The 19,215-nt window shown below is 41.5% G+C and overlaps 1 protein-coding gene across 1 annotated transcript in view; it reads left to right on the forward strand.

Annotated features, from left to right (window-relative positions):
* IPPK (inositol-pentakisphosphate 2-kinase) overlaps positions 1–19,215 on the forward strand; it is a 77,507-nt gene that overhangs the window by 21,290 nt on the left and 37,002 nt on the right. Inside the window, exons 2-4 of the mRNA XM_061618059.1 lie at positions 10,142–10,189; positions 16,868–16,963; positions 18,756–18,822. Of these exons, the coding sequence (XP_061474043.1) occupies positions 10,142–10,189; positions 16,868–16,963; positions 18,756–18,822 (211 nt within the window). The remainder of the gene's footprint in view (positions 1–10,141; positions 10,190–16,867; positions 16,964–18,755; positions 18,823–19,215) is intronic.

The raw sequence follows: 19,215 nt of genomic DNA on the forward strand, positions 1-19,215 counted from the left end.
ATAACTCTCAATATCCCGACGCATTTTAGGCCACCAGAAGTCCTTGGCCACGTTCTGAATGGTCTTGTAAATCCCAAAGTGTCCCGCTGTGATGGAATCATGACACTGGCGTAGGATTCTGAGCCTTAATTCCCCTTCTGGCACATATCTGGCGGTTTTGAACCATAACAGTCCATTTCTCCAGTGAAAGGTTACTTCTGAGTCTTGACCTTGTCCCGTCTCCTGCTGATATTTTAGCATGTCTGCATCTTCTTGTTGTGCCTTTTTGAGTTCCTCTTCCCATGAAGGCTGGCATACTCCCAACGTTAATTTCTCTGGCGGGATTACGTACTGAGGCTGGTCCTCGGATTCACTTTCTTTGTATTGTGGCTGTCTGGATAAGGCATCCGCTCTCTGGTTTTTGGCTTGGGCATGGTAAGTAATCTGGAAGTTAAACCTAGTGAAGAACTGGGACCATCTTATCTGTCTCTGGTTCAGCTTTCTGGCGGTTTGGAGGCTTTCAAGATTCTTGTGGTCGGAGCGCACTTTAATTCGATGAGAGGCCCCCTCTAGGTATTGTCTCCAGTTTTCAAAAGAGTCCTTGATGGCCATCAGCTCCTTCTCCCAAACTGTGTAGTTCTTCTCTGCAGGCTTTAACTTCCAAGAGAAGTACGCACAGGGGTGCAGCTCCTTCCCTTCTTGGTCTAATTGTAGCAGGACCCCCCCGATGGCAAAATCTGAAGCATCTGCTTCCACTACGAAAGGGCGGTTCGGATCAGCAAAGCGCAGAATGGGCTCAGTAGCAAACCTTCTCTTCAGCTCCTCAAAGGCCTCGGTGGCGTTCTCTGTCCATTGAAACTTCTTCTTCCCCCTTCAACAGTCAGTCAGAGGAGCTGTTAATTTGGAAAACCCTGGAATGAACTTTCTGTAATAATTGGCAAACCCCAAAAACCGTTGTACATCCTTTTTGGTGACAGGTTGGCCCCAGTCCAATATGCAGCTTACTTTCCCTGGGTCCATCTCCACGCCTTCCGCTGAGATTCGATATCCAAGGAAGTCTAGAGACTTGAGGTCAAATCCACATTTCTCTAATTTAGCATACAGGTGATTTTCTCTCAGTCTCTTCAACACCGTCTTCACATGCTGGTCGTGGTCTTCCTGGTTCTTTGAGAACACCAGGATATCATCTAAGTAACAGATTACATACGTGTCCAACAAGTCTCTAAACACGTCGTTCATGAATTTTTGAAAAATTCCTGGACTTCCACAAAGCCCGAACGGCATGACCAGGTATTCATACTGTCCGTAAGCGGTCAAGAATCCTGTTTTCCATTCATCTCCCTCCTTCATTCTGATCAGATTGTACGCTCCTCTCAAATCCAACTTCGTGAAGATTTTTGCAGAGCGCAGTCGGTCCAGCAACTCTGAGATCAGGGGCAGCGGGTAGCTGTTGGGGATGGTGATCTGGTTCAATGCGTGATAGTCGTTACAGGGTCTGAGTTCCCCCCCCTTCTTTTTCACAAACAATAGTGGCGCTCCAGCAGGGGATTGTGAGGGACGTATGAATCCTCACCTCAGGTTTTTATCCAGGAATTCCTTCAGGGCCTCCCTCTCATTCTCTGTGAGAGAGTAGATTCTCCCTGATGGGATGCTGGCTCCTGGCACTAGGTCAATCGCACAGTCATAAGGGCAGTGGGGGGGGTAAAGTCTCTGCCTCTTTTTCATCAAACACATCTTTGAATTCTTCATACTTTGGCGGCAGGGTCACTTGCTCGATCTCTTGCACTGCCCCCGCTAAGGTGTTCTTGATTCCTTCAGGTTGACAGTTCTCCTGGCAATACTGTGAGGTGAACCACACCACCGCCTCCTTCCAACTTATTTTGGGTTCATGCTTTGCTAGCCAGGACATTCCCAGAATCACCTCAAAGTTCGAGAGATCTGACACGTATAGCGAAATGAACTCTTCGTACCCAGGGATTTGAAGTTTCACTTCCTCCGTGGCTTGTGTCACCCCTCCTGACTTCAGGGGTCTCCCATCGATAGTCTCCACAGCTAGGGGAGCGTCCAGTTTCCACCGGGAAATTCCATGATGCTTGACTAACTTTGCATCAATAAAATTTGTGGAGGCTCCACTGTCAATTAAGGCAGTGGAATTAAACACCACTCCTCTGGAAGTTGTAATCCGAATAGGCAAGACCAACACCCCCTTTGAGGGAGGTTGGATCGTTGGGGGGCCTTTATACAACGCTGCCCCCAGTCCACCGGCCTGCACGTGGACTGGGTGTTCTAGTTTCCCGACGGCTCAGCTTTCCCCCCTTTCAGTCCACGTGGCCCGGCTTTGAACAATAAAAGCATAAACGTTCTCGACGTCGTCTTTCCTTTTCTTCTTCTGACAATCTTGGCCTAGCCCCTCCCTGTCCCTCAGTTGCATTACCTGCCATTCCTGCAGAGGGAAGGGTCTTGCTGCGGGATGCCGAGGCTGAGTATCTCGGGACCTCCTGCTTCCTTTCCAGGCGCCTTCCTTCCATCCGGTGATCTATCTGTAGGCATAGCCGGATGAGCCCTGGTAGGTCAGCGGGGGGGGAGGTCCTGGCCAACTCATCCAGGATTTCAGCATTTAATCCACTCCGGTACATAAACATCAGGGCGGCGTCATTGTAACCAGTTTCCTGGGACAGAATTTTAAAAGCGTTAGTGTACTCGGAAACAGTCCCTTTAGCTTGCTTCAGAGCGCCTAGTTGCCGCGCTACTGTTTCAGCTCTTTGCGGGTCTTGGAACATCTCGGTCATCTCCTGTATAAATCCTCTGTACCTTCTTAAGACAGTATCCTTTCTCACGAGATACGGAGTCACCCATTTTGCAGCTTCTCCCTCCAGGAGGCTAATCACGAAGGCCACTTTAGCCCCATCGTCTGGAAATTCTGTGTGCCTGACATCCAGATATAACTCACATTGAGCCACGAAAGTTGCCAACTGATCACTTTGTCCCGCGTATTTTGGGGGCAATCCAATGGGAACCTTTACTACGGCAGCTGGAGGGGCTGTTTGCATCTGGTCTATCGTGGCCTTCAAGGTCTGATTATCCGTCTTCAGCGCCTTGACTGCTGCTAGCAGGGCTTGAACATCCGTCTGCAAATCAGCTACCTTAGTCCTCAAGAGTTTCACTTCTTCCGTCTCAGAAGTGGGGTTCATCTCCCCCGCTGCTCCCTTTGACATCTTGTCCCAGTCAAGTGAAGAGAGCGTTGAGGGTGATTTAGGTGGCTCTGTCAAGCTGTCAGGCCCAGGATGTGACTCAGGAGCCAGACCAGCGGTTGTAGTTAATTCGTGTTTTATTAGGGTAATGTCCAAACAAAGACTGCGTTTTCTCATGAAGCAATACAGGGATACAGGTCCTGCGGCATTGGGAGAAAGTTGACAGAGCAAGGGACTTCTTCCCGCCTGTTCTTTAAGAAGGGGCCAAACGGCCGCGCAATTTTTCGCTCCTCCTTAACTGCCCCTCAGGTACTGCCCGCCTTCCCCCCCTTCTCTCCTGTCTTTTCAGCTGTCTGCGTGTGCGCGGTGAGGGGGGAAGCATCACCCCCTCCTCTTCTGAAGTTTCCGATTCCAGGATGGAGGATAGGGGAGGGGCTGATGGTAAACTGCCTCCCCGCTTTTCGGCTGTGAGCAGCCCTCCCTCTTTCCCCTCTTGCTCTGAGCCTGAAAGAGGGGGAGGCGTGAGAATGTCCAGGGAGGGCTCAGGCTCCCCGTTGCTATGCGACCTTATCACTGGCAGTTCCTCTGTTTCGTCTTCGCTCCAAAGGGGGGAAGTTCCTCCCCCTTCCCTCTGCCATCCATCCGAATACTCTTCTCCCAACTCTCCGGGATCCAGCTCCCCGGGATTGGGACCCCAGCTCTGCCTTCCGACAGTTGTGGGACTGAATCGGCCTTGGTTGCCCTGATGAATGACCTTTATCAGGAGAAGGACAGGGGGAGTGCGACCCTGTTACTCTTACTTTATCTCTCAGCAGCTTTTGATACCATTGGCCATGGTATCCTCCTCGGCTGACTTGGTGAGATGGGTGTTGGAGGCACTGTTTTACTGTGGTTCTGATGCTATCTCCAAGGTTGTTTTCAGAGAATAGCATTGAGTGATTGTGTTTTAGCCCCCTGGCAGTTGTGCTGTGTGTTCCATGCTGTTTAACATCTATATGAAGCTCTTGGGCCCCGGAGATTTGGGGCGAGGTGTCAACAATACGTTGACGATACCCAGCCCTATTTCTCTGTATCATCTGAATTGGAAAAGCCCATGCAAGTCCTGGACTGCCACCTGGACTCGGTGGTAGGCTGGATGAGGGCCAATAAACTGAGTCTGAATCCTAGCTGTGGGTTGGTGGTTCCCGAGTTCAGATAATTGGTCAGTTGCCTGCTTTGGATGGAGCTGTACTCCCTCTGAAAGAGCAGGTATGTAGTCTGGGGGTGCTCCTGGATTCACCTTTATTGCTAGAGGTCCAGGTGACCTCAGTGGCTAGGAGTGCCTTTTACCAGCTTTGGCTGGTAAGACAGCTGTGGCCATTTCTGGACCAGGATAGCCTGATCACTGTTGTCCATGCACTGGTAACCTCCAGGCTGGATTAATGTAATGTGCTCTATGTGGGGCTGCCCTTGAAGTTGGTCTGGAAGCTGCAGCTGGTGCAAAATGCGGCGGTGATCCTGCTCACTGGGGCAGGTTATCACCAACATGTCACCCCGCTGCTGAAAGAATTGCACTGGCTACCTGTTAGCTACTGAGCGAAGTTCAAGGTCCTAGTTTTGGTGTACAAAGCCCTATACAGCTTGGGACCAGGATGCCTGAAAGACCGTCTTATCCCTTCTATACCCAGTCGATCACTGTGCTCTGCAGGTGAGGGCCTCCTGCAGATACCATCTTATCAGGAGATCCATTCTGCTCAACATAGGAAACGGATCTTCAGTGTAGTGGAACCTACCCTGTGGAATTCCCTCCCCTTGAATATTAGACAGGCACCATCTCTGTTATCCTTTTGACGCCTACTGAAGACCTTCCTCTTTCAACAAACCTTTAAAGTAGAGACCTTATCCCAGTCTGCGTCTGTGTTGGAATTGCTTTGTAATACGTTTTTAAACCATCTTTATTTAAAAATACATGTTTTAAAACCTTTTTTAAAAAGATGTTTTTAAACTGTTTTTAAAGATGTTTTAATATATTTTAAAGTTTGTTTTTATGATGTTTTAAAGTGTTTTTAGTACTTTTGTGTGCCACCCTGGGCTCCTACCTGGAGGAAGGGTGGGATATAAATCAAATAATAAATAATAATAATAAATATATGCTGCTAGGTGTGAGGGATTTTTGGCAGGGGGAGATGCCCAATGGGAGGTTGTGTTAAAATGTAATTGCTGGGGGAGAGTAAGAAGGGGAAGCTGCAGGCCTGATGGAGGGGACATACAGACTACATTTGGCCTGTGAACTGGATGTTCCACACCCCTGCTCCTTTGGAGCCAACAAATTATGTAGCACAATGCAAATGGGAACACATTGATGGGATTGTAGTCAACATAAGCTGTTCAAGTGTTCTTGTGTTGCTGAATAAATGACAAATATGGGAAGTGCAGTAACTACGACAAATACTAAAGATCACTTCAAGGGTTGGATTCGATATATCTTTTCTTACCTGACTAATGTGCGTGTATGTATGTAAAGAACTACTAGATATTTAAGGCTAGAAGGGAGAAAGAGAGCTGCACATACCACTAGCGGTGCCATTGCCAAGTGGATTCAGGTAAAGGTTACATAAAGATGTTGAACTTTGGGTTATCACAGCCTTCTCCAACCTGGTGCCCTCCAGATACTATATAGACTACAACTCTCCTCATCCCTGACAATTGGCCATGCTGGCTGGGGTTAATGGAAGTTGTAGTCCACAATATCTGGTAGGCACCAGGATAGTGGAGGTTGGTTTATCCAGAGCTTGGTAAAGTTACTTTTTTGAACTACAACTCCCATCAGCCCAATCCAGTGGCCATGCTGGCTGGGGCTGATGGGAGTTGTAGTTCAAAAAAATAACTTTTCCAAGCTCTGGGTTTATCAAAATGGGAATGAGACTAGGGAGCCTTGGGCTTGCATGCTCTCCCATCCTCCAGCACAATTGCAAGAAGAAATTCAGAAGCTTCTACTTACTTATTTGATTATCTGCAGCTTGTTGTGTTGCCCAGACCTGACAAACTCTGGTAAATCTTAACCATGGTTTGTCCGAATCAAGCCTACTTGACTCAAGATTTGAAGTGGGCTTTCTTAAAACAAACAATGGTTTATTTGTTTGACATAATATGCTGTGATTAATCAAAAAGCTCCCAAACTCTTCCTTGCAGGAGGAACAGGATGGGAGCATAGCCAGCCTGAGGCTCACCTAGGCTTGTTCCCATTCAAATACAGCCATAGTAGACTTCTATATTCTGTCTTGAAGTCACTATTTGAGTTGATGGGTTCATCACAAAAATAAAACAAGTTGCAACATCCATATTCTGACTCTTTTCCAAGGTAGCTGATAAAGGTTTGCTTCCAAAGTCATTGTTACATTTTTTCTTAAGGTAAAATTGTTTAGATATGTTTTAAATATATCTTAGTACCAAGGTTAAAATGTACTTGGGTCAAGGGGACGTAGCCCCGCCAATATATTATGCCAATATATGGAATGCCTAAGACTAAATACAGCTATGCCTGGAGGGTGGGTGATAAGGGGATAATTTTTGGGGGGACGACAGTTTTAATGTTTCGTTGTTTGTTTAATGTAAGGTTTTATCAGGTTAGCCATATGATGTTAGAATATGGACCTGAGTTACTTATACAGTAGGGCCCCACTCATACAGCGGGTTACGTTCCGGACCCCCGCTGTAAAGCAAAAACCGCTGTAAAGTGGAACCCATTGACTAACATTGACCAAAATGGTGCCTGACGGCAAAAAAAGCCGTAAAAGCGGAACAAACGCTGTAAAAGTGGGGCCTTCCTGCAATTGACAACCGCTGCATTAGCGGAACGCTGTAAAGCGGGGCCCTACTGTAGTCATTTATTGTTTTTTAATTCAGATTGATTCACCATAATGGTTTTTGTTTTAAAATTTGTATATAACAAAACATGTAAAGAATATTCTGGATTTGTTTTGTTCATAAAAAGTTTAAAGTTTCGATAATTTTTTTTTTTTTAAAGTACTTGGGTACAAGAAATGTTATTCATACCTGAGAGTGTGCACTAGGAAATTGGGGATCATACTGTTTGATGGTGAAAGTCATGGTCCTATTATTTGAAGTTTAGAAGTATATGAAAACAACTTGCTCAAAGTCAATTTGATGCTATTTGGTAAGTGGGCATCTAACCAAGGTTGAATGTTTAAAATACTCTTATTTATTTTCACCCAATGTCTAGGCTTGTTGATGGTGGTCTTGAGCATTGTCAGAATGAGTGTCCTTAAGTTAAGGAGACAGAGAGATCTTCTCCTGGTGCTTCAAGCTAAGACAACTCCCCCTTTTGTCTTAAGGGTGCTGCAATAGAAACAACAAAGAAATTTGAAAGTTGTGAAGTATATTTGGATATTTCCAAGAGAAGAACACCATTTGCCTCACTATAATAGTCCGCCTTCCACATGCTATTAGAACAGGTTAGCAAGCCACTGACAGAAGGTGTTGAGAAGCACAAATTGAAGTAGTATTCTTACTGGACAAGCATATTATCCATTTGTTTGCATCTCTGCAAGATCCAATGAAAAAACCTTTTTCAAATTCAGTCATCAACAGGACATCTAGACATCTTGTGCTCCACACCACAAACATGATTAGTCCTATAATTCTTCAAAAAGCAAGCTCAGCTCATCATGCTCTCTGCTGCATTCTTGGCACCATGTAGCTTGAACAAAAGCAAAGGAACAATACACATAGCCTTGCTAGTTAGAATAAAATCTGGGTTATCAGCAGTACAGTAACCGTTTTAACTATAGCCGACCACAGACATGGCTTTTGAAAATCTCCTTTAGCTGTAAGAAATCCTTGTTGCAATTTGGTTCTATTATTGAAAAGCTTGTTTACTATGTATCTTGTTCAAGCACTATTCAGACTAAATAAGAAATCAAGCTAGAAAAATAAACATCAAAATTACTTAAAATCCAGGAATTTCAGCAGAATGTCATTTAGTTGTTAGTGTGGTGGAAGATTTTGTGAGTCAGGATATGTGTTGGCAAGAAGGAAGCTGAAGAGGGAAGGGATCCCTGACAAAAGATGTTTTAAAATGTCCTTCTATGATTTTTTTTATTGTATTGTATTGTATTGTATTTGTTTACTACTGCATTGCATTATATTCTATTGTAGTTTCTCAGTTTCACTGTTTTATATATATATATATAGTATTATTTTGTAAACCGCTTAGGGCGCAATCCAACTTGCATTTATGCTGGGCTAAGGGGAGTTGGATGTGGCGGATCTCCAGCTGAGCCGGTTGGGTCCCAGCTCAGCCAAGCTACATCGGTGTAAGTCCCTCAGCCTGGCTCAGCCAGGACCCAGTCAGCTCAGCCGAGACCAGCGCAAGTGGAGACAGTATAAGCTGGCATAAGTCCTAAAAAAAGGGTTCTGAGTGCTCCTGAAGGTCCCAATCCAGGGACAAGTTACACTGGGAAAAGTCTAAGAAAATAATTGCAATAGATGCCAATGGCAAGGGCTTACTCCCCAGAAGGGTTATTTGGGAGAGCAGGCTTTTACTTTCTGGTCCCTGTGCACAGCTCCTGGTTCAGCCAACCCAGAGGCTCCTGAATGGCAACTGGATGTGGCTGAACTTTATACTTTATTCTCTTACTCAGCACAACTTATGCCTGCTTCTCCTGAGTTGCATTGCGCCCTTATAAACTGTGTTAAGTGGTATATAGATATATGAAATAATAATAATCTTTTAGCCTTATTTTTTAAAAATCTTGATTTCGCTTCTAACCTGCCAGACTCAGTGCCATATTACTGCAAAGAAAGTGAGGAAATCTTTGCTTCCTGTAGCTTTCAAGGAAGTATTGCATATACACAGGCAAGGGACATAAGGTAAATTACTGTGATCTAACAAAATCCACTATCTCTGCCTATTTCTGATATATTTTACTAAGCGCTATGCTTTCAAGAAAAGCTGTAAAGCTGTAGGTTTTTGTAATGGAAGGTTGTGTTTACTATCTCGCTTTCAGGGGAAAAGCTAGAAAAAAAGATTGGCATATAGTAACTTTTATGGTAAAGCATAAATCAGGGATACACTATTTCAAGAATACGGACAAAAATAAGTGAATTTTGCATTATACTCATAATTATTTACATGCTGAAAACAATGTATACTGGATGTAAGATTTGGAAAATGATACAGGTCTCATAAATGTGTATTTTTCAGTGCTTTTCCTGAACAAATAATGGTTAGGCTTGCAAAATGTATTATTTAAAAAACATCCATCATGCCTTCCCCCCCAAAGTTCAGTGTGTATTTAAAAAAAGATAGTATGTCAACAAACAATGAAAGAATGAAAGCAGCAGAATAAGTAACATGAAAAACAACATGAATTAAAATAATAGCAGTATGGGAAAAGACAATTTTAAACCCTTAGTTATCTTCTAGTTTTGGTGTGTAAGCTAAATACATATGCATGATGTGGGGATTCTCATCTTTTTGCATTCATTCTGGGATGGATGAAGTCCCTTCTTTCAGTGAAGGCAGGTGGAATGCTGACGTAAATGGACTTCTGATCTGACCCAGTAAAAGAAATCCATACATTCTCTTCGTCACTTGTCAACGTATTGTTCTCTAAATAGAGAATACACATAATATTTAGCAAGTATATTCTTTCTTCCCCTACCAGCTGGGGCATTGCTCATCCAGGTCTACAACTCAAATTTGCATAAATGTATAGAGTGCTTCAGGGGTCTCATTGGCACTGCTCTTTCCATTGAGCTCAGCTGCCCTGTAAGCAAGTAAAAAAGTACTTTTAAAAAGGGAGGAAGGGGTGGGAGTTCTGGACCTGGCACAAAAAACATTAACAGACTTCCTACCTAACAGAGAAGGGGTTTACTTGTGCAAATTATTGTACTGCAGTGGTTGGTACAGCTTAAGTTCCCGAAATTACACAACTATATTAATTCACTAATTTTTTCTTCCGTTTCAGCGTTGTGTGGTACTCCGTTTTTTGAAGTTTCCTCCAAATCGAAACAAGGTGAGACAGTATACAGTTATTTGTTTTTTTGTCTTTTGTGTAGAGTTCCTGTTTGTTTCATTTTTTCCACCAAGGAAATATCAATCAGTTTTAATTTCAAAACAAAGAGAATCAATTTTTATTCTAGATTTCTGTAAGCTCAAGGGGACCTCCAACATTAAAAACAACTCAAAACCAGCAGTGGCTTGATTAAAACACCTGTCATCTAAAGACGTCCATCCTTTGATCAGTCTGTTTTTTAATCAATTAGTAGATTCCGTTGTGATATATATTAAGAACATAAGAACATAAGAAGAGCCTGCTGGATCAGGCCAGTGGCCCATCTAGTCCAGCATCCTGTTCTCACAGTGGCCAACCAGGTGCCTGGGGGAAGCCCGCAAGCAGGACCCGAGTGCAAGAACACTCTCCCCTCCTGAGGCTTCCGGCAACTGGTTTTCAGAAGCATGCTGCCTCTGACTAGGGTGGCAGAGCACAGCCATCATGGCTAGTAGCCATTGATAGCCCTGTCCTCCATGAATTTGTCTAATCTTCTTTTAAAGCCGTCCAAGCTGGTGGCCATTACTGCATCTTGTGGAAGCAAATTCCATAGTTTAACTATGCGCTGAGTAAAGAAGTACTTCCTTTTGTCTGTCCTGAATCTTCCAACATTCAGCTTCTTTGAATGTCCACGAGTTCTAGTATTATGAGAGAGGGAGAAGAACTTTTCTCTATCCACTTTCTCAATGCCATGCATAATTTTATACACTTCTATCATGTCTCCTCTGACCCGCCTTTTCTCTAAACTAAAAAGCCCCAAATGCTGCAACCTTTCCTCGTAAGGGAGTCGCTCCATCCCCTTGATCATTCTGGTTGCCCTCTTCTGAACCTTTTCCAACTGTATAATATCCTTTTTGAGATGAGGCGACCAGAACTGTACACAGTATTCCAAATGCGGCCGCACCATAGATTTATACAACGGCATTATGATATCGGCTGTTTTATTTTCAATACCTTTCCTAATTATCGCTAGCATGGAATTTGCCTTTCTCACAGCTGCCGCACACTGGGTCGACGTTTTCATCGTGCTGTCCACTAAAACCCCGAGGTCTCTCTCCTGGTCGGTCACCGCCAGTTCAGACCCCATGAGCGTATATGTGAAATTCAGATTTTTTGCTCCAATATGCATAATTTTACACTTCTTTATATTGAATTGCATTTGCCATTTTCCCGCCCATTCACTCAGTTTGGAGAGGTCTTTTTGGAGCTCTTCGCAATCCCTTTTTGTTTTAACAACCCTGAACAATTTAGTGTCGTCAGCAAACTTGGCCACTTCAGTGCTCACTCCTAATTCTAGGTCATTAATGAACAAGTTGAAAAGTCCAGGTCCCAATACCGATCCTTGAGGGACTCCACTTTCTACAGCCCTCCATTGGGAGAACTGTCCGTTTATTCCTACTCTCTGCTTTCTGCTTCTTAACCAATTTCTTATCCACAAGAGGACCTCTCCTCTTATTCCATGACTGCTAAGCTTCCTCAGAAGCCTTTGGTGAGGTACCTTGTCAAACGCTTTTTGAAAGTCTAAGTACACTATGTCCACTGGATCACCTCTATCTATATGCTTGTTGACACTCTCAAAGAATTCTAATAGGTTACTGAGACAGGACTTTCCCTTGCAGAAGCCATGCTGGCTCTGCTTCAGCAAGGCTTGTTCTTCTATGTGCTTAGTTATTCTAGCTTTAATCATACTTTCTACCAGTTTTCCAGGGACAGAAGTTAAGCTAACTGGCCTGTAATTTCCGGGATCCCCTCTGGATCCCTTTTTGAAGATTGGCGTTACATTTGCCACTTTCCAGTCCTCAGGCACGGAGGAGGACCCAAGGGACAAGTTACATATTTTAGTTAGCAGATCAGCAATTTCACCTTTGAGTTCTTTGAGAACTCTCGGGTGGATGCCATCCGGGCCCGGTGATTTGTCAGTTTTTATATTGTCCATTAAGCTTAGAACTTCCTCTCTCGTTACCACTATTTGTCTCAGTTCCTCAGAATCCCTTCCTGCAAATGTTAGTTCAGGTTCAGGGATCTGCCCTATATCTTCCACTGTGAAGACAGATGCAAAGAATTCATTTAGCTTCTCTGCAATCTCCTTATCGTTCTTTAGGACACCTTTGACTCCCTTATCATCCAAGGGTCCAATTGTCTCCCTAGATGGTCTCCTGCTTTGAATGTATTTATAGAATTTGTTGTTGTTGGTTTTTATGTTCTTAGCAATGTGCTCCTCAAATTCTTTTTTAGCATCCCTGATTGTCTTCTTGCATTTCTTTTGCCAGAGTTTGTGTTCTTTTTTATTTTCTTTATTTGGACAAGACTTCCATTTTTTGAAGGAAGACTTTTTGCCTCTAAGAGCTTCCTTGACTTTGCTCGTTAACCATATTGTCACTTCTTGATAAATTTTCCTTTTTTTGACCATCTTGAAGGAATGGTACAGTACAAAAACAAACATCTTATAGATAGTATCTATCTTCAGAATATGAATTATTTCATCATATTATGCTAAAATGGCTTCAATGAAAGGAACAACGCATATTAGTATTGCAGAAGATTGAGGATTTTGAAACACATATTGATAACTGGTTGGATCCTGCTGCAAGTGCTTATTAGGTTACTAATGAACTTTGCTTTTCCTGCATGCTGCTGTTTCAGATACATGATCTGTAATAAATGAAAAATGGACGAATATTTCAATTTGAATATTTTGCATCAGCTTGATTATTTTTTTTACCAAATTATTTTTATTGGTGTTTTAATTTTGCAAAAACAGTACAAAATAAAATATTACATTAAGAAAAGAAACACAGGTGTCACAATCTGTGTGATTAAAAAAAAATCACAATAAATGCATATAATACTTTCTCAAGCGGGAGAGAGTATGCTTGTATATTAAGAGTATACAAATTTATACAACAAAAAAACCCGTTCAGTAATGCGGGAGACGATCTGACCAGAAAGGTAAGTGACTATCTGGAGGGTGGGTGATACATCCTGGAGAGGTAAGGTAAGTCAAAAAAAGGCAACCACATGGATTCAACCTTAACAGATTTTATCATCCCCCTACTTAATCTACTTTATTGAGTCTGCTTTTCTTGTAATACAATGGTCCAAACTTTGCTCCACAAACCTTCTAATGTAAAAACAGACCTAAGATTCCAGTGGTGCTCAAACTCCATTTTCGCAGCTGCTAATAAAAAGATTATAAGAGTTTGTGAGTTGCTGCAGATTCTCTGGGTAGATAATAATGCCAAACATTGGTCTGGTGGAATAATTTGGCAAACAATGGAAGAGATTTCCTGAAAGATTTTAATCCAGAAAGACTGCAAGCCTACCACATATGGAAGTAGGTGTCTACCCCCTGACAGCCTCTCCGACAGAGATTAGATTGTCTAGTGGTAATTTTTGCCGCCTTCACAGAAGTAAAACACCATCGTAATACGGGATTTCACCTTCAAACAAGTCACATAGTCTGTAAAGACCTGCATCTTGCCATTTTCCATACTGAGCATATTTATATGAGTCCTTAAAGTGGGGGTGTTCCAGAAATGGTAATATTGTAGATATAGTTGGAGCTAATTTTTTCTTCCATAGTTTCCTAATGTGCAAAGTAGCTTTTAAGAATGGGTTTGCTAAAGTATGCAGAAAAGCATAAGAGAGCTTGCCAAAAGGATCAATTCTACATAAAGGAGTGTTTTTCTCTATTTCCATTTGTATCCATTCAGTTCTTGGAGCACCACGAGTAATTTGGACCAGTTTAAGGTTGCAGGCATCATAATAAAGCTGAAGGTTAGGTATACCCAAGCCCCCTTCACTATGATACCTATAACATACATGATTGCTTAATCTGATTTGTTTCCTATAGTTGATGCAAGTATTAATAAGCTTTTGCCATTAGTTTAATTCCTTTAGTTCAATCCAAACCAGGAGAATTTGGAACAGGTAGAGAAATCTGAGTAAAACATTCATTTTTACTGCTGAAATGCGGCCAAACCCAGGTTAGGTGAATTCCCTCCCACTGTTTCAAATCTTTTTTCAGTTGCTTGAGCAATGGGCCAAAATTGACATTTTTAATTGCAGTAAGCCTTTAGCAAGGATTACTATACTGCTAGGCCACATCAGCTTGGTTATTGTTGCTTTGTTTTTGCAGGCCATTCCCTACAGTTTCTTTTATCAGTGTAAACTAACATTCTGTGCATACTTTCAGTACAGTTGCTTGCGTATAAAGAAAAATAACGGCAAGTGACCACCAAGCTAAGCTGCTACTTAGGGATTTAAAATGGAGCATAACACTCTTAACATTTGCTTTGGCAAATTAACTATGCTTTATATGTAGTTTGCTGTTTAACTTTTCAGCAGTCTTGCAGCCAATTGAGGTGAAAAGTTTTTTCATAGAGCTGACGCCAAATCCTGAAATGGCTTATGTATGAGATGCATATTAGAAACTGTTGTTTGGGTGGATGAAAAGTTAGTCTTTTAGCTAATTGAAACATCTCTGGCACTATGCTGTCAAGCTAAAATGCTTTCAACTGAGATTCTGAAATCATAATATAATCCTATTGGCTGTGTAAAACTGCCTTAGGGTTGATTCCAATACGTGAAACCTATGTTTCTCTTTTTAGTTTTTATGGAAAAGTGCTTACTTTAGTTGTAAAATATTTTTCATCCGAATTTGAAGCCTTGATTCTTTTTAGCAATTTAAAGTAATTTATATCATAAAATATATCAAGTGTTTCTTCTTTTTATTTAGAAGGCCTTTATCTCTCTTCCCTTGATCAGAAATATTTCTAAAACAGGAAGACTTTGAGACATGTGAGAGAAACCTTCATGGGTTTGTAAACTGAGTTGTTTAGGCATCTATATTCCTGCTGTTTAGGGTTGTTTAGGCATCTAAAGGCCTGTGGGTGCTGCTACTGAATGCCAGGTCAGTTTCAAATAAGATCTTCCTTATTCACAATTTGATTGTGGATCAGGAGGCCAACCTGGTATGTATTACTGAGACCTGTGTGGGTGAACAGTGTGGGGTTGGCCTCAGATTCCTGTTTAACAATTTGAACTTTTGCTAATAATTGCTCCAAGCCTAATGCGTGCCCCAATTTTCTTAATGAAAATGAAGGCTTGTTCATTATGGAACCAATAGTATATGTGCAAATGTTTTGCTACTGGTTACCAGTCATCATTTGTAGACTAAAGCATGTAAGTGAAGTTGTTTGTACTCATTGAATAGATGACTGTGTACAGAACCTTAACCCATGAGCAAAGCATATGGCAACTCGGTGCTCCTGAGCCATTCATACTTCTGGTGAAACACTGCCTTGTGTATGTGACCCTTTTTATTTATTTTACTTTATTTTTCGTTAAGTTTATATCTAACCCTTCCTCCCAGAAGGAGCCAAGGGTGGAAAACAAATGATTATCCTAGCTACAACATAGCTATACAGCTATTCATTTTATTTCTGTATATAGCTTTTCTCCTCCAAAAGGCATTCCTAGGTGGCTTACAAACTTTAAAAATAAGCACAAAAATAAAAACAAGAATAATCCATCTTTGTAAGAATCGCTTGATAACTTCTGATATAGTATGAAAAAGTATGCAGGAACTGCAGACTGTTTCTGGTCAAGTAGAAATCTTTCACTATAATGACCTGGTTTACACATCACACAAAGCCAAAACCATGGCTTAGAACAAATGAACATGTTCCTAGTGAGGAGCTTGTGACCGCTTTGGCTTTGTTGCTGAGCTAGGCTGTGGTTTAGCTTAGCATGTTCTTTGTACTCAGGCTCGTGGTTTAGCTGTCTCCAGACTAATCATCGCATGAGTTGTTACCATGGTTTGGCCTATGGTTTACAGCCTGTAATTTGGCAAACTGTACACTCCTTATTCCGGGCAGCAACTGGTTGTGAGATAAACTACACCTTTAATATGTGTGGTTGTGTGGATCTAAAACCTTTGCCAGCATTGCTAATGTGCTTATTGTAAAATATGTCTTTTCTAGAAGGATTTTAAAGACCAAAGGTGGTGGTAAAAATTCCAATATGTGAGCTGTCGTTTAAGCGTTCCCTGTTTATAATGATTTGGTTTGCCTGTCATATTAAACCATAGTTAAAAATAAATCATGGTTTAATGTGAACATGGAGCGTAATGGTGTACACTATTGAAAAGTTGTCATTGTGCTCCTCCCCGGCTCCTGCTGCTGCTACTCAGCTAGGAAACAAGCTAGAGCTTGGCTTGTTGTGATGTCTGAACTTGGACTTGTGGTTTGTTTCTCTCCAAACAAACAACAAGCATTAAGCCAAGAACAACCCTTGGTTACCACTCATAGTTTGGAGAGAAACAAACCACAAGCCCATGTCTGGATGTTACAAGTCAGACTGTGGATTGTTTCTCAGTGGGATGGCACAGTAAGAAAGGAGCACGGTGCAAATTTTTTAGCAGCGTGTTGCTTTTTCACTTTAAACTGTAACTTGTTTTTAAATAATATGATGTATGAACCAGGCCATTTTGTTTGGAAGCTTATGCTGGGCATTGGGGATTTTGCAGTTTTAAAGTAATATTTTGCTGAGGTTTAGAGTTGTATCTAAGTCAGTTGGATTTAACTGTTGTCAATGTTGCATAATGTTTATTTTGCCAACAATTAATAATTTGTTTTTTAGACACCGGAAGAAATCTTTCAGCATCTTCAGAACATAGTACATTTTGGCAAACACATAATGAGGCAGTTTTTTGGGGAGACATATGTTCATCATGGGGTAACTATTATTTTCTTGCTTATTTAGTGTGTTCCTACCATTGCCTTTTTGTAAAATTTTATAGCCAAGCTGATTGGTTTGGTTTTTGTACAAGGAAAATGGCAGTAAATCTCCATATTTAACTTGATTTTATTACCCATACAGAATTTCCAGGATCAGTTGCATTCACCTTTGCAGCATAGAGTGAGCTGTAGAGTAGCAATAGGAGCGGGTCTGTGTGTGGTGGAGGATTTCCCGCAACAATACTGAATGCTCAGTCTCATTCTGCTACTGAATGAAAAAGAAAATCCACACACTAATTATTACAGGTTATCCTTCAGCTGAGAGGATTCCCAAACCTCCCCCTCCATGGACCTTGAAAATTGCTGAATGTCTTGGCAGACCACTTCATGATTTTCTGCTTGCTGTAGCAATTGCAATGTGCTGTGCTAGGTGCTGTATAATTTTTAATTGTATTTTTATTGCTTCTTTCATTTCTTATATATTTTTATGGGATTACAATTTTAATTCCACAAAATTAAAATTATAATACATTGAAATACAAAAGAAGAAATACAAAGCAACAAAAATACAACTAAAAATCAATATGAATATTTGCGATGAATGTGTTGTCTCCCATCTTCAACCACAAATTTACAGTCATGCTGTGGACCACTTGAATGAAGGTTATGGGCCACTAGTGGTCCACTGACCACAGTTTGGGAACACCTGGTGTAGAAAGTAGTACATCTTAACCTTTAAAAAAATGCCATTCTTAGCTCCCCATTTAGGTGAAAAGGGTCTCTGAAGAAAATTGTAACCTGTATGCTAATTCCATACTAAAATGGAGACTGCATGAAAAAATTCCAAAGCACTAAATTTGAAGAAGAGACAGTCCAGACTAACTTGATACTACCTTATATCAGATTTTCCTGCCTGTCTGACAACAATATTCTTAATATCTTGGGCTCCTTTTGGGAGAAAGGGCATGATGGATGGACAGATATGAAGCTGACCTCTTGGAAAAACTGCCCTAGGCTGTACTCTTACAGAGACAATTTCTAAGCATCAGTATAAATGGATATAAAGTTTTATTAGAAAAGGTGTGTGTATATAAATAAGTCAATTTCTATGTTAAAACTGTCCTGGCTGCTCTTTTATAAATCGAAGAAGCAATCAAACGTAGAAAACCTATTTAAATATTCACTTTATTCACAATATTCCACAAGAAATGCTTATTTACTTAAGATGGCAGTCTCCTTTGAGGTTAGTGACAAGCACAATCAGCTTTGCCTCTTCAAGGAAAGGGTAGAACATTGGGACTTTCCCCCTTAATCTGTTCTTTCATCTTCCAGCTGAAGTGTTTAATTCTAGTGATTAATGACTTTGGTATTGTTTGCTCCTGACAAACATAAAATGAAAAGACATTTTTTTCAGTCACATATTTTGGAACTGTGGCTATATAAGTACTTTGGTGGGGAAAGGTATAATCATGTGTAGAACAAACGGGAAGAGCTGTTGATGAAAAATGTTGGTAGGCAGTACTAGGAATGTGGCATAACCTGACCATTTCTCACAATTTCCCCCATTTCTTGCAATTCCAAATGGTTTCATAAGGAGAATCAGGCAAGTTTGCTAGCCAAAACTGAATTCCCCCCCTACAGTTCAGTGTCATATTCTGTCTATTTATACTCTACCTTCCTATCCAAAGGGTCCTCAGGGTGGCTCTGTTTAAAGTCAGGGCTGTCTGACTCTCTTGAAATGGTGTGTATGTAGCAATTCCTTGTGTAAAAATAATGTTTACTTTTTTTAGGAGGTTGTACAGCTGTCTTTGGACTTTGTAAAACAGCTTTGTTTAAAGATCCAGTCAGAGAGGCCAGGTAAGGAACTAAAATAATGGTGAGACTACTTGGACAAAATATCAAAAGTGCTTATCTGAAACCTTTTTTTAAAAAAATATCTGTAATATAGTTTAAACACAGCATTGGAAATAATCACTTTCCTCATTGCCTGAGAGGACTGAATTGCATCCAAAAGAGCAGGCAAGACAGCCCTGTATGCACCTTCTGTAACTCTGAAGGCTGCGTTAGAGGGATTTTACTTTCCCAGTTGCCTGAAAGGGAAAAGGGTCAGGTATTCTGGAGGCAGAGTATATGGTTGCTTTTCTCCCCCTTCCCTCTTGAAGGGCAAAAGAAAACAGCTGTGTGCACTGTTCCACAATGGTACCCCTCTCCTTCATGGAAAGGAAAGGGGAAGAAAATGTACCATGAGCT

This window comes from Rhineura floridana, chromosome 3 (genome assembly GCF_030035675.1).
Source record: "Rhineura floridana isolate rRhiFlo1 chromosome 3, rRhiFlo1.hap2, whole genome shotgun sequence".
NCBI lineage: Eukaryota > Metazoa > Chordata > Lepidosauria > Squamata > Rhineuridae > Rhineura > Rhineura floridana.